General features: G+C 37.6%; 1 protein-coding gene across 1 annotated transcript in view; it reads left to right on the top strand.

Moving 5' to 3' along the window:
- Positions 1-7,212, top strand: part of LOC149948244 (uncharacterized) — a 67,483-nt gene extending 60,271 nt beyond the window's left edge. The window contains exons 3-4 of the mRNA XM_090173216.1: positions 3,196-3,600; positions 6,565-7,212. Coding sequence (XP_090029342.1) covers positions 3,196-3,600; positions 6,565-6,812 — 653 coding nt within the window. The 3' untranslated portion in view covers positions 6,813-7,212. The remainder of the gene's footprint in view (positions 1-3,195; positions 3,601-6,564) is intronic.
- The last annotated feature ends 9,747 nt before the right edge of the window (positions 7,213-16,959 follow it).

Genomic DNA, 16,959 nt, shown 5'->3' with positions numbered 1-16,959 from the left:
TATTTATTTCCGAGAAAAAATATTTATTTGCGCGCCTTGAAAAAGCAATAAAACTACGCAAACAATAAATAAAATAACACCCCTTGCATTTCAATCTCAAATTTTCGATGAATCCGACAACTCACAAGCTTTTTTTCAGCTAGCGAGGAAAATAAAAAAGTCGGTGTAGCCGTTTTAGCGTGTACAAAAACGGGTAGAGAAAACCTGTGATGGGCGCCTTCCGCACATTTTAGTGAGAGTCGGAGCGTTTGGCGTTGGAATGAGCGCTAACTTTCAAATAATTGAGTGGAGTAGAGCGAAGCTGCCTCTATATTTAGTTATTAAGCGAGAACCGAAATTTGAGAGTGATTAAAAGAGTGAAAGAGAGATGAGCGCTGCACGAGGGCTCCGACATTTGAAAATTTAGTGTACCGGATTCTGAATCTCAAGGTGATTTCAGATATCAGAAACTGATTTTGGATTTCGGAGTGCAAATTTCGTGTTGATTTCTGTTTTTAGGCTGATTTCGAGATTTTGGAACTGATTTTTCGCCTAGATTTCGGGATTTTCAAGTTGCTTTCCAGATTTTTAAAATGGTTTTTCTCTAGAGTGCGTAGGATTTTTAAGAATGTCGGATCCCTCTGCGCTGCTATTAGTAATAGGTTAAGCGAGAAAAGAGCCGAGGCTTCGAGCTGTCTTTTTCACTCTTAAAATCTCGACAATTGAGACGAGCTTAAAAAGCGTGTATTCTGGGCTATTAAATCTACGCTTTTACGTTGATTTTTCATTATATCATTTTGGAATCTCTAGAATTTATTTTGTTGATTATATAGATAATATGATGGAATTAGTTTAGGTTTTCAGTGGTTTTTAAAGAACTGATTCAGTTTTCTACGTTCGTTGACCTGTTTTATGAGACGAGCGGAATTTATTATATTTACTTTGAGCTGAGTGCGAGAGAGCTTTTGCAGTAATGAGCGAATGAGTGAGCAGTCGCTTTTCTTACAAAATATAAATAAGCAAAGGGATGAACTATCAGTAAACGCGTTTGATACGAGCATATATGAGCGAGAGAGACCGCTCTTGAGAAGAGAGTGAGGTACAAATATGTCAGGTTAGCTTGAGCGGCTTGCCGTTTGTGAGATAATCGTTAGGTATTAGCCATTACGAAAATGGTGGATCAAATTTGTCTCCAAAATTGGGCAGAAAATTAAGTCGACTTCGATCAAAATTACAAAATGTGTTCAATTCGAAAAAATTACAATGCTGATAGATCCAAAATTGAACGTTGGATCATGTTATTTTCTTAAGGGAGATCATGCTAGTGGACACGGAAGGTAGACTCAAGGTTCTCAGTAGCCTAAATATCTTTTTGGTCAAATATATATTTCAGTCTTTTAGGAACTCGAAATTTGAAAACTCGAACATATGTTTTTCACCACCGTGACGTTTTTTTTTTTGAAAAAGTACTATTTCTTTTCTGGTAAAATTTTAATTTTGTTTATCCACGACCAAGAAGGCGTAGAAGTAACTAAGAACTGTGCACGATAACATCGTCCCCGGCTGCCCTGATGTTATACTGCTAAAAATGAAAACGCCCTAAATATCTGTCTGTAACGCCATCTAGACAATGCAAAAGTGGGATATGTTTTCCTCACTATGATTGAAGATTCAAAAATTGTCAAATAATTTTTTCAATTAAATTATCTGATTAAAATATAATAACTTTTAATTATAAAATATTGATAATAACAATAAATAATAATAAATTATAGACTTTAATTTTCCTCGACAGTATGGAAATGTAGGCACTAGAGGACGCCAGTCAATTTCCCGTGTTTGAGAAGTATTACTTCATGGTGCCAATATTTAATATTTTCACAGTTTTTTGTTACTTCTATGTGTTCTTACCACGAACTTAAAATTTACGGACTATTCAACGACGCTCGAAAAGGAGAAAAAGCCACGTGAATCAATTCAGTGTCGCTTTTGTAGTGTAAGTGTTAAAGATAATATAGCCTCTAGTATTTCAGTCGCCTTGGCCAAACGGTTCCAATATTGTCCGCTCGTTCCTCTGGCTTTTGACAATTTCGACGCTGGTCTGTCGCGGAGGTAATCCCTAAAATTGTTTAGATCTTCCGTAAACAAGGCGTTGGACGTTATATTGCCTTTAAGGACGTAACTCGCGAGACCTTTGTTCAACAAAAATAAAACAGCCAGCTTAGAGATTTATGTGACACATACAAACGGAAACACAGCCAAACAGACGGGCCGTACGCCTAGTTATTTGTGTACCCGCTATACAAATACACTCAACAGTGTATTAGAAATCCCACTTGCATTAACAGCTACAGAATCTGGACCAAGAATTATTGAGATTACCGAGAAAATGACTTCATCTTGACCAACGGTTGAATGTAGGCGACAATTTATGTATTGACCACTCCACCTTTTTGGTCGGCTTAAGACTTTAAAGATTATGAAAGCTACGATTTTTGCAGTTCCTATTCCCTTTAAAGGAAGTATAAAACGCACGATGACTTTTTTAAGTCACCCATAGCTTCTGTTAAGCACTTAACTAGCGCTAATCACCGCTAGCTTCTGTTAAGCACTTAACTAGCGCTAATCACCACTAGCTTCTGTTAAGCACTTCACTAGCGCTAATCACCGCTAGCTTCTGTTAAGCACTTTACTAGCGCTAATCACCGCTAGCTTCTGTTAAGCACTTCACTAGCGCTAATCACCGCTAGCTTCTGTTAAGCACTTAACTAGCGCTAATCACCCCTAGCTTTTGTATAGTGTGAACTGGGCTATTATTTCTTTTAAATTATCGCAATTGAATACGTCTAAAAATGTCTAAAAATCCAAAAAATGTTTTGGATTTTAAAATAGTTTCAAACGCGCTGGGAGAGGTTAGTGCGTCAGCGCACGGGGCGAATTGCAACCAATATGTCACAAGCCTAGTCTGCTCATGCTAAGAAAGTACATACTACATAAAGGGGAAGCAATCGATGGAGGCCGATTTTTCGGAGAACACGAACCGGAAATGGTAATCGCTTCGTTATAAAATCGTCTATCGCAAAGCTCTCTGAATTCGAATCGAGGGTACAGAGTTCTATATTATCTTTTACCCGAGTTGCGCAAAAAGACGGAAGCGAGCTGCCCAGTTCTTTAAAAGACCGTGATAATACATTGTTTCTGGCGAATTTCTTTTAGATGGCACGAGAGAGGGCGCTGTTCAGACGAACGAGCGTTTGCGCAACACGACGCACAAGGTGTCGGAGTCGTACACGATGGTCCGTAACTCGCTGCTCAACCTGCACAAGCGCTACGAGGAATCCAAGTCGGAACGGAACGTCTTCCACAAATACAACTCGTACCGCAGCATCATCAAAGAAGTCATCGTGTTGGAGGTCCAATATTGGATTCTACTGGACATCCCCAAACAGGAGAAGCAGGAGCAAGTGGCCACCTACGTCCTGCGCGCCTGCTCCGCCCTCGAAAAGGCCTCCGAGACGAGGACGGTGGGGGACAACTCCACCGTGGCCGCCGGCGGCGCTCAATCCGCCCTCAAAGGCCTCGACGACGAACAAAGGGAGAAGGAACGGGCGCGTGTCGAAGGTGAGCGACCAATGACTCTCCACTTTCTAACGTATCCTTGGAATGTCAGAAGGGTTTCCCGCCGAAAGAGCCGCTCCTAGGACGCCCGTGGCCCCGTTACTTTCAATGGGAAAATTCCGGAAATTGAGGTTTAACATTTCTTCCCAAAGTGTTCGACACTTTAGAGAAATAACGAGAGCGATAGGCTTACGCGGTGACAAATCCAGGAGAGGGGGACAAAATAGCAACGACAAAAATCGTCCATTGTGGTCCTTTAAAGTTAATTGGCCGAGCGATGTGAAATGGATTATTTTATTGAAATTTTAACCGTAGATTGATATAGGGTGCTTTTTTTGGTGTTATTCCGAAGTATCAAGCGTGTGTTATTATGTAACTTGGCTCCGTAAGCGGATTTCTCATTTCCAATTCAAACTAAAGTCCTATTCATACGAATCAATATTTTGGCAATATTGTTGGTCAACACGGGTTACGAATGACCGGAGAAAACATTTCCACAACGTGTTGGAGAAGTTTTGAAGAATGGTGGGTTTTTGCACCCGAGGATTATTTTCCAAATAATTAAATCAAATACCTTTCAATTACGCAAAACTGAATGATTATATTAATATACAGGGTCTTTTTTTTTGCTCGGAAAAGTGTTTTTTTTCAAAAACTATTTATAGTACCGATTTCAAACTTGGAAGGTTAATTCTCTATACCGGGGGACATCAGTTTGAGAAATTTGAGCGTTTTCGGTAATGTTTTTCACCAATTTTGAAAAATTATTTTTCGACCACTAGGTGCGAGATAAACAATTTCTATTATAAAGTTGTAGGCCGTCATCGAAAACCCTTAAAAATTGTTCACTCGACGAAAAACAACTTATTTATCAGTGAAAATTCGAGCTTGAAAAATTTACAAGTTGGTGAAGCCAAATTACGATTGTTTGAAACGATAATTGAAAAGGGAACAAGTCTAATACAAACGTAGTAGAGTTTTCACACTTGAAAAAATGTACACGTTTGGTTTTTAAATGCAGATATTTTATTCACATAAATTTTTACAAAACATTTTCAATAATATCACCATTGGCTGCAACACAGGTTTGTGCGCGGACAATTAAGTTCTCAAACGCTTTCTCTACCATTTCTGGTGTGACGTCTCGGCAAGCACTGATTATTCGTCTAATGAGTTCCTCCCTAGTTTCAATGGGCGTGGCGTATACCTTTGCTTTAACGAATCCCCAGAGAAAATAATCCAGCGGTGTTAGGTCAGGTGACCTTGCTGGCCAATGCACTGGACCATTTCTCCCTATCCACCTTTCAGGAAACTCGTTGTTGAGGTGCTCAGTTACTTGCCGGGAAAAATGCGGAGGGGCGCCATCTTGCTGAAACCACAACTGACGTCTTTCAGCCAATGGAAGGTCGTCGATTGCGTCACTCAGTTCGTTCTGTAGAAAATGTAAATACCTTTGGCCGTTGAGGTTCGTCGGCAGGAAAAAGGGACCAATCAAACGGTTTCCAACAAGTCCAACCCAAACATTGACCCGTTCAAATTGAACCTGGTGATGATATTCAAAACCCCAATGTGGGTTGATGTCAGACCAAAGATGGCTGTTTTGATGATTAAAGGGCCCATCTCTAGAAAATGACGCTTCGTCGGAGAACAAAACATGGCGCAAAAATTGTCTATCTTCTTGGACAGCATTTAGTAACCAGTTGCTAAATTCATAACGTCTTTGATGGTCTCCGTCAATTAGTCCTTGGTGGAGCGTAGCTCTGTATGGGTGATAGCGATTCTTACGAAGAATTTTCCACACACGATTTGCAGAACAACCCAAATCAGCAGCGGCGTTAGCGCAACTGTGACGAGGATATGCCACAAAGTACGCGAGTACATTGTTCTCGAAGTCTAAATCCGGTTGACCCAATCCGCGAAACCTAGGTTGCAAGTGACCAAATTGATTGAAATCGTGAATTGCTCGTCTTACTGTATTTACAGATGGTGCTCCATTTGGATGTCTTTCTGCGAAGATTTCAGTCACTCTTCTAAGGTTTTGCGCTGCTTCTCCATAGTAAATGGCAACTATCTCGGTACGCTCAGCTACTGAATAACGAGGCATTGTTCGAAATATTATCAAACACTGATAATAATCTCCCAAAGTTTTCCTTTAAATACCCAATGCATGTTTAGGATTGACCTATAGCCTCGTGTTTTTTAAATCCGGTCGTTTTTTTAACCAAAGTTTCAACTGGATTAGGTAATTCGGTTTCAATTATCGTTTCAAACAATCGTAATTTGGCTTCACCAACTTGTAAATTTTTCAAGCTCGAATTTTCACTGATAAATAAATTGTTTTTCGTCGAGTGAACAATTTTTAAGGGTTTTCGATGACGGCCTACAACTTTATAATAGAAATTTGTTATCTCGCACCTAGTGGTCGAAAAATAATTTTTCAAAATTGGTGAAAAACATTACCGAAAACGCTCAAATTTCTCAAACTGATGTCCCCCGGTATAGAGAATTGACCTTCCAAATTTGAAATCGGTACTATAAATAGTTTTTGAAAAACAACACTTTTCCGAGCAAAAAAAAGACCCTGTATACTTTATTAAAATAAATTGTAAAATTTTAAGTAGATTAGGTGTGTTTTTAAGAATTACGAGTAATTTCCTTCCGGTTAAGCCGCCCTAAAAAATGAAACGCGTACCTTAGCAGACTCGACGCGGATTCCATCGGGCGAGAATTGCTCCAAACGACCTCGCCTATTACTTTTCCTAACAACGTAAAATGTGAAAATTACACGATGCTAAATAATATATTATTTTTCTTCCTAAAAGAATTTTGAAAAATCAGCGAGATCCCGCTAAGGCACACGTTTCGAGGGATTAACATCGGCATTATAAGGGGAACGATACTCGTAAGAAAAATAAAATCCACATCCGGTGTCACTAATGGGGATTCGTTCTTTTCCGCGCGACATAGCGATGGCAGTGAAGGAGATCGAGGAGGAGAACAACCAACTAGTCAACGAGTTGTACCGTTTCCTCAAGAAGTACATGACGTTGAGGAACATCATCTACGAACTGAAAGTCTCGTACATGGACGCCAAGATCTACCCGATCGTGCCGCGCTACACCATGCTGAAAGAGATGATCAAGGACGTGGTCCGCCACCCCAACTACATGGAAGTCTGCCACGAAGACGCCAACCTCAACATTCCGGAAACGTAACGACGAGCGAGGCCCTCCCAAGCGTTTCGGAGAAATCACGTGCCCTATCAATTATTCACCGACAAAATATATCTTCTACATCGCTCGACGATTTTATAGAGTATAAACACACTTCACAAATTCCACCACGCTGTTTCGGTTCTATTCTAAAACGAGAAAAACCTCAAAATGTTTGGATCAATTACGAGAGCCTTATTTCCTTCCCAACAAGCGACGATTTTTTTTTAATTTCTGGAAAATTCCGGAGCCGGTCATTTGACACGCGGAATCAGCCGCTCGTCAGACTTGGAGTATTCCACTTCGAACGGTGTCTTTCGGATACCTGTTTGGGCGAGTCGTTCTTAGAAATTTAAAATTAGCAAATAAGGACAGATAGACAAATGGTGGTGACCAACTTGTTTTGTAGGTAAAATTAAAATTTATACATTTTTTAATTTAAAAAAATTAATTTAAAAAAATATAATTTAAAAAAAATTAATTTAAAAAAATATAATTTAAAAACATTTCATTTAAAAAAATTAATTTAAGAAATATAATTTAAAAACATTTTATTTAAAAAAATATAATTTAAAAACATTTCATTTAAAAAAATTAATTTAAGAAATATAATTTAAAAACATTTCATTTAAAAAAATTAATTTAAGAAATATAATTTAAAAACATTTTATTTAAAAAATTAATTTAAAAACATTTCATTTAAAAAAATTAATTTAAGAAATATAATTTAAAAACATTTTATTTAAAAAAATTAATTTAAAAACATTTCATTTAAAAAAATTAATTTAAGAAATATAATTTAAAAACATTTTATTTAAAACAATTAATTTAAAAAATTAATTTGAAAAAAATTGATTTAAAATTTAAAACAATTTAAATTAAAAAACTAATTTTAATTAAAAATTGATATAAAAATCATTTATAAACAATTTTAATTAAAAATTGATATAAAACATTATTCATAAACAATTTAAATTAATTGTTTTGAAATTAATTTATAGTAATAATGTATTATTTACAATTTTCATAATTTTTAATGACTTATTGTCTTTTACTCCACTCACAATTAGGCCTAATTTCGACTTTGAACGATAGGCAGCGCGAGTGTGACAGGAGGCTTTCTTAGTTGAAACTTCCAATAAATATCAAAATGTTATGTTAGTACGAACGCCCGATGGAGCCGGGAGTAGTGGCGTACTCCTGTAATCCTGGGCGTCTGGGAGGCAGAGTTTGTGGATGGCCGTTTGAGGAAGACCACCAATCCCCCAACGGGTGGTGGGAATACTTCCGCCACGGGTGTCCCCACCCCTGTCCCCACGTATCCCCACGTATCCCCCCGTTGGCGTGGCCGTTAATCAAATGGACGAGAGGACTGAATTGTCCCACACGTCACAATCGACTTAAAAAAACCCCCGATTGACTGGAATTCTAAGTATGAGGAAACCCTAGAAGAAATTCAAGATATTACAAAACTTCCGAGGTACTCGTTCCAAAATGTCTTCGAAAATAAAATAAAGAGGCGAAATTCGGACTAAATAGATCTTCAAGTCCAAAACTAATTAAAAAGTATAAAAATTAGCCAAATTTCCAACTGTAGAGCGGTTTCACCCCATTAGTACTCATCAATAAATATCAAGTTCGACCTCTACATTTTTCGTGACGTAGCTCGTCTTCCACGAAACAGCTGTTGAATACTCCTAGTCTAATGAGCTTCTGGTGGTATTAAAAGTAGATTTTGTAAAATCAGCCGAATAAAACTCGTCGTGAAGGGAAGTTGAAATAAAATAGCTCATTCTTTTTCGTATTCGATACTTTTATCGTTGCGGCGAGTATAGATACCGAATGGTATTTAGATTAACTTTAATACCTCGATTTATTAAGTAGAGCTAGAGACCCGTTATTATATATAATTAAATAGATCTATTTGCAAATAACGGAGTCAAACCTATTTGAGCTAGGACGTCTAGCTTCGTCTACAAACGTACATTTTTTCCAAGGCTAGCTTACCATTTTCAATGTCTCCAAGATGGAAACGAATTTTTATCATTTAGCACGGTAACAGCGGGGATCAGATTATTTTCAGTTAGGGAATGAATTGAAAACTTCGGTAAAGGATTTTCCCTCTGCTCGCTATAATTTGAATAGGGAATTAGAATTTCTGGAATAGGTGGTAATAAGAAATTTTAGTCCTATGAAATTATAAAAAAAGCAGTGGGAACCAGCGCTGGGAACACTAATGACAACGTGTCCGCGAAAGTACAGGCAAGACCTTCCTATGGAAAGGTCAGCGCACTATCGGTATTTTTTCGTAACTTCTTCGTCGGTTTCAGACCAGGAAACAATATATGTGATGTTTTGCGCCATCTATCCAAGTACTTCAAACTACATGTAGGACATTTTATGGTATCAATATAATTATTTTATTTCTTAATGATTTGAAAGAATATCCAAATATTTAAACAGAAATCATGTAATATATTAAAAAATTTAAGATTCAATAGATGGCGCCTCTTATCGTGTCTAGTCTGCTATAAAATTTCTAATGAATTCCACTAGCGGTCGTGTTAGATGGTGCGACGAGACACTTATATTGATGTCCTCCCATTCTAACCACCAGGAGCAGATTATTCTTGTGACGAACATCGGAGATAGGCCCGTGCGCTGACCTCTCCGAAAAAAGATCCTGGTACATTTTTGAATATTGAAAATAACATTCGCAGTATAGAAATACAATAAAAAGTTCCGTTGATAAAATATTCTGACCATTTAACGTTAAAATATTCGATCCTATTGGTTTCCCGTTTTCTCCGGTAGGAGGCACTCCGTTTCTACAAAAAAGGTCTCTTAAATCCCGTTTAAAACTTTCAAATCTTAAAAAAAAAATGCTCAAAAATATGGTGCAGGCTATAGATTTGAATAACGGGATGATAGTTCAATATTCGCGGGTCATTGGAACCAACGCTATTTTGAACCAATCTCGCGTGTATACGAGCGTAAACCATGGATACATCATACGCGACCGTATTAGACGTACAGGATATTTATTTTAAAAAAGCAAAATGTTTGCGAAAATGCGTCTCTTAAAGTACCTGTTGGTTGGAGAAAAAAAAACACTCTCTAGAAAAATAATAAAAATGAACTTTAAAAAATATTGCGGCGATATAGACACAATTCGTCAAAAATTAATTTAGGTGTGCCAAAAAAATTCGAATATCACACAAATATTAAATTGAGTGGTTCACCCATAACTCCGGATAAAGATTGTAAATAGGGTCTCCCCAGTTCAATGTTATCACGGTACCACGTGGTTTGGAAAAATAGGGCGCGGTTACACTAAAAGATTAACGTATCAACGGCCACGTCGTGTACTGCAGTGTTTCCAACTACCTAATATTTTTAGCCGACGATCCCGGAAATTCAGATTGTAATGTCGGCGCCCATTGGTCCTTATCACGTGCCAGTTGGCCCTAAATAGCTACTTTGTATTAACTTTGTATCAGTTAAATTTCCTCCTATATCACCCACATAATTTCTTCATAGTTGAAACTTGGCGAAGTTAGCAACCGCGACACCTATGACGCTGTCTTCAGAGCATGGACATGAAGGAAATAGCGAGACTTTTAGGAGAGCCAACTTGGCCTTTGAGGTATCTACAGTGATTTAGGAAAGCGAGTAAGCGACACTATCCGTCCCACGGTAAACCCCTGTGACCACCAATTGAAAGAACAGACGGAAAAGAACTATCGCCATTTCTTTATCTTGCGGGTATAAAAGTATTAACCATAACCAGTCACCTTTCAAGAAATTGCACGAGTTGGCTCTCCTTATTATCCTCCATGTTATGGACTAAGAATTATATAGAGGCACTCATTAGTAAATACGTTATGAACGAAGTAGGCGTGGTTATAAAATTGTTAGTGATGCTACTACTAAAAGAATTTCCTTCACCATTTGGATATATTTCTATCCTATCGGGAATGAACTAGACTCGCCATAAATTGTTGTTTTTGCAGAAAAATCATTTTTCATGTAAGTAGTGAGTCCATCTACATTTTTCTTCGTCCATACGGAAAATTTTGTAACTCACTATGCTCTGTAGCCAACTACACATTGTAATTACATATAAACGAATGACCGTTAATTTTAATTTACCTCGCAGTAATTTTTTTAAATATTGAATTAAAAGCTTCTAGCTTGTGTTTACTCTCGTACCCTATTCAGCCCAAAAAATTGTGTAACAAAAGAATAATCAAATATTTATGACAAGTTGACGGATTTAAAAATTATTTAAAACTAAATGCCACCGATTGAAAAAAAATTGTTAAGTTTCGCGATATAATAGAGTTTTACGGTATTGGAATTGTTTAGGATTTATCAATTTGTTCTTAGTCTTTTTAATAAGCGTTTAAAATTACGTCATCGAAAAGAAAAATGCTCTTTCAAAAAAGCACCGTTAACTGTTGATGCAATTTTAGAATCGAAATAAACATATCGTTGGAAAATGTCGTTTCGTGAAATTTGTGCGCTTTAAAAAAAATTACGTATTTAGCTAAAAATAAAATGGTTTATCGTTTAAATTTTAATTGGCAGTTTATTTGGAATAAATTGGGCGCTGGCCAAATCCGAAATATAGTGTTGTTAGGTGGAATTTTTAAATGGATCCCTTTGGGCTTCCCCTACCAATTATTATACATATATATCACGTGTACATGTTCGTTACTTATAAAATTTTTACACCAAATGGTATTTTTTGAACACTTTTAAGCAAAAATATATTGGTTTCTACACCCTGGACCAAAAAACTAACACCACCCAAATATTCGCGCAGTTATTTTATTCCCCCAGAATGCGCGAGCGATAAACTTCCACTTCTAACCTCTCAAATCAGATTATTTTAGGTATTTTGAATGTGATACGAAATCCCCTTTGCCTAAAAAGCTAGTGTTGAAGCTTGTAAAAATAATTGTTACATTGGTGATCAAAAATGCTTTTCGCAGTAAGCGTGGTGTCAAATCCAAAAAATTGTGATATGTAATAAAATGATGAAATAAAAAATATCAACGAGTGATTATGTTTTGTGTATTCCACGCTATATTCGACTTATTAATGACCTTCTTCGACTGAAGTTCCTTAGCAAGAGCGCAAACACAAACTGCCATCCCTCTACCGGCGATAAATTATTTCCACTCGGAAATAAAGAGTTCAAAATTTTTATACAAGTCCCATTTCCTTGTCGATCGGAGTGTGATCAATCACGTCAGCGATGGATTCGGAGAGAATCTCGACGAGTAAAATGGAAATCGCTACTAGATTCTCGTTCACAAACCGTTAGCCAAATTCTGCTGTCGTACTCCGGCCCTTAACGGGTCAGAGTGTGCAATAACTGGTGGCTTTACCGGGGAGTCGGGGTCCGGCACTTGTAACCCATAACGGTGGTGTTGCACTGGGAGATGTTAGCTCTGATCAAATGGTCCTATATCCACCTCCGACTTCGGTCAGGTATGGGCTGGAAACTGGGTTTCGGCTCAGGCTAACGGAGAGGGTCCGGGCAAACTGGCCACCTCGGTGGATTGGGTAGCTTGCTGTGGGGCGGCGGGTCTCCGAATGAGGCGCAGTGGTCCTGTTTCTCGGCCTTTTGGGGCACACCGGGTTACGTGAACCGCTGTGCGCCCGTCGTTCCCCTTCAGGAGCTCTTTCCGAAGGGTATGGCTCTCTACTTACGTAGGTTGGGTGTCGACTGGAGTTTCTATTCGCGACCGAAAACTATGGATACGCCCTCATTCGGCAGCAGACGGAAGCAGTAACAGGTCGCGCATTAGCAGACGGTACTAACAATCAAAGTTTTAAATCGCGCTGAAATATATAAAAATATATAATATTTTCCTCAGAAGTTACTAGTTTTATTATTAGAATACAACACAGAACGTCATAGACCCCAGATGTATTTATTTTCGGCTCTAGCAGACGCTACACACACAAGAAGTGGCGGGAAAACTAAGGCACCGCATCGCCACCTAGAGCTGTTTCGGTCGCGAATAGCATTCACTCTCTATTCCACAGCTGTGCGCGAAGTGGGAAGTGTTCGCCCCATTGCTGCGCCTTTTGTCGGGATGAGTGGCTCGCGTCGAAGGTGAGACCATCAGTAGTAGGGTACTATTACCCATGCTGGATTTATCACCTGACCGAGGTGGTGGACGCTGGCGTAGGGCATTATGATGAGACCACCGGTGTAGTAGGCTTTTTATTAGCTTGGAGCACCGGGATATAAATTTCTGACCCAATGCTGTCGTACTCCCAGAGGTCCTGCGAGTCGCTTCGCTCACGGACATTCAATAGAGTGCTAGCAGCTTGAAACCCTGCGACGTCACCAATGTCAAATGTCTATTGAGAAAAAACGTGAGTTTTCATGACAACCATTACGGAAGCTACGGCTGTGACGTCTCTAACTTTTAAAAAAGCATCAACTGCTAGCACTCTATATACAGGACGAGTCACTGAATGGAGTCGCCCATTTTTTTTATTATCGCCATACATGTCCCAAAATCTGGCAGTACTGAAACAAAATTTCTCGGTTAAAAGGAGCATGTGTTGCCAATGTGTGGGGTAAATCCCACATTGTGGGATTTTTGGCGATTTTTTGGGCTGTGTGGGATAAAGGGATTTTTAAGCGAAAATCGTTGATTTGGTAGGACTTTTGGCCTGAATTTTTGAAAAAGCACTATTTCCAGAAATTCGTAAACCGAAAATATCAGACTTCTATAATCACAATAACCATAATATTAAATCTCTTGCAATTTTAAAAAATACTGCTCATTTAAGCGTACGTTTCAATCAAAGAAGATGGTAAAATGACTTAACAAAACATTTCCTAAAGATTTTTTTTATAAAAATTATTAGTAATTTTTATTTAATTTTTTTCCCGCGCTGGCCTACGAAACTGGAAAATATTTGGCATGTTTTCCGCTGAGTTTTGGGAGGGGGCGTGGCTAAAAACGTGTAGTGGGTTTGGCTGGAAATTTTGGAACTGGACTGTGGGATTTTGGCTCGTCAAACATTGGCAACACTGTCGATGTAAACAAGGACAGTAGATACAGGGACGAGAAAGTGTATTGGCGGCCTCTGTTGGAATATATCACCTAAAACAACCTAAACGCAAGGAGAGTTAGTTGTAAACAAAAAAAAATGGCGATCACCTAATTTTAGCGGTTCTTGACGAGGCTTAAGTGTTCAAAACAAAAGGGCATTTTTTATTTACGCTCGTAGTTTTATTTTTAATTTAACATCAAAATGGTAAAAACTAACTACAATAATACGGTCCATGGTGAACCACGTCTTAACAATGGCCGCGGTTTGTTTACATCTAACTCCCCGTGAATATGAAGACGTTTAAAATCGAAATTTTTTTTCCTGCTTTCTCGTCCCTGTATCTACTGTCCTTGATGTAAACAAACAAAATGGCGGAGCCGAGTGTTATTTAGGCGAGCTTTAGCATTTTACTATTGTCTTGAAAATGTTGGTTATCCCAGATAGGTTTAACAATGGGAAAAACTAAAAGATGTGTAAATGGGAGCTGTAAAAATGACTCGCGTTTTATGAAGAACAAAGAAAAGGTTTTTTTGTACCATTTTCAAAACCTAAAAACAAACCATTTATGTAAAGAATGGATCGCTAGGTTATAAAGTTCTTAAGTTTTTATTAACTGGCAAAAGCTAATGCCCATCATGCCAGTGGGAATACAGTAGGCGCTAACATAGCGCTAGATAGTGATACAGTTCACGTGTGAATTTAGGTAGAAACAGATGAATATAAGGTATGGTGGTGATACAATAAACCATTTATAAGAGATTGTTGTGTAATTTTTTTAAATTAGTTTGCGTATGAATGCTCCACAATAACACACATTTGGTCATAGTAGGAATGGTTTCTCCTGGATTTGTTAGAAAATGAGCCCTAGGGTTAGACTTTTTCGTTGCGATCTTTTCTTTTCTTTATTAATTTATTATTAGGATAATTTATTTTAAATTCTAAAATTAATATATCTTCATTTTGTTTGTTCCAAATAGATAAGGCAAAGCAGACGACTTTTACACGTGCTTTCAAAATCGTGACGTCACGGTTTGTTTACATCGACTATCTTTGCGCGAAAAGTATCCGCTGAGACCATAGAAATCTCATAGGTAACTAGAATGCTGCCGCCTACGGCCGAGCTTGACGCCAGTTCGCCTTGAGCCTTCAGCCAATGAGAGGCCGTAGAGTGGTTCCGCCAAGGAGGATAATAATCCTCCTTGGATCCGCTACTATAGCGGGAGATAGGTGACGTCATTCTCTCTGGTGACATTAAATTCTTGGCAGAGCCACTCTTTGAGTTCTGATTGGCTGAGATCTGGCTATCGTCTGCCACGGCGTTTGGCCCATTTGCCAGTTACACGGCAGCATTCTAGTTACCTATGAGATTTCTATGGCTGAGACGTGGGACGTTTCGCGGATTACACCATAGCCGCCTAGATAATCTAGGCGGCTATGATTACACCTTTTTGCTTTTTATTTCGCGCATGCGCTTACGGTCCAATGTTTCTTAGAAGCAGACGACGCCATATCTCTCCGTATGTTAACTATGGATAACGAATGTTTAGTGAAACTTATAATAAAACGTTGAAAGTATTATACACAAGTTTAGGAATTAAATTTAAATGAAAAAAGTGATTATATTACTGAATTAAAGAAAAAAGAGAGAAAACGAGACAATATTACATGTAAGTGGTAACAGGTACGGTTTGCCGGACTTAGATCATGATGAAAATCTAGGCCTTGACGAAAACGTGGATGTTGTTCGGCCTTCTATTTCTACAGAAGTTGGAAAGCACATTTAACTATTTTGTTAAAATTTGAGGAAGCTCTACAATTTTTTTAAGAATTTGATATGTGCAATGGTTATTGGAGGAATGCTCTAGTAAAAGAAAAGCTCCAACTAAAATATCAAAGGAATCCAAAAAGAACAAGCCTGAAATTTTGCTAGGTGTTCATAAGTTTTTCCAAGGTAAGTTGATTAAAAAAATACTGCTAGGTTTTAATAACTTAAGTCATTAAACATTTTATATCTTTAATGAATAGATTTATGCGGGAAAGATGCTCCCAGATAAAATATTCTACTGGAAAACTCGTACCCTTCCTTCAACTCTACTACAAATTACATCTGTTGAAATTTACAATTATATGAAAAATCGATCATTGACAACAACAGCAATAAACATTTCAAAGGTTTTGAAAAAGCAGTGGCCCATCTTGAAGCGAACGATATTATCGGTGGGTTAGAATCGAGTGTGGTGAGTTGAGTGACTAATTTTTCATTCTAAATAAATAAATTTATGGGCAGTTTCTTTACATCAAATCAAGATGTTACCCATCTAGGAGATCCGTCAGTTACCTTGTGGTTATGGTACTTGACCTAGAGGCGTACTGTGGGTAAATGGTACCCGGTTCTAGACAAAACAAATTATAAATAGCTTTGATATTTTGAAGATAGGAGTGTTTTTGGCGCACAGTTCTAAATGTACCCCTGAACCCAGGCTGGTACGCCTCGGACTTGACAATTTTTATAGAACTATTTGTGGTGGGGCTTGCGATTTGGTTATTGGGTATAATTGTGTTCTTATATTTTCTGTAACTTATTAGCAAGTTCTAAAATTTTTCTAATGGTTTATATATTTTTTGTATATTATAACATCAGAGTCATGTAGGTGCGCTACTCTTTTACATGGAAAGGTACACCAGAGTGGAAAATTAACTGATATGGTTTACTCAAACCACTTCATTAGGATTACTAAGGATTTAAGTTTTAAGAGATTGAAAATTCTAAACTCCTGTAGTTTATTTTTATAGGAAATTTAAAAATAATTTCAATGTTATATAAAATTATACAGCTAACTAAAACAAAGTTCCTTTCTAAGCTCTTTTAGTTTTTTTTTATACATTAATATTGTGAGATTTCTAACATTGATTTTGTGAAATGGAAATGCAAAATATATTCTATTTTTCTATGGTAAATTGTTGGTGAATATTAAATAGCTCCTGTTGTAAGTTAGAAACCAACAAATCTAGAAATTTTAAAAACATTTTTGAAGAAAATTAGTTAATTACTTCGTAATATTTA

This window comes from Leiobunum rupestre, chromosome 4 (genome assembly GCF_980474605.1).
Source record: "Leiobunum rupestre chromosome 4, qqLeiRupe1.1.hap1, whole genome shotgun sequence".
NCBI classification, from domain to species: Eukaryota; Metazoa; Arthropoda; class Arachnida; order Opiliones; family Sclerosomatidae; genus Leiobunum; species Leiobunum rupestre.
The sequence above is the reverse complement of the archived record's forward strand: the minus strand, read 5'-3'. Positions and strand labels throughout refer to the sequence as shown.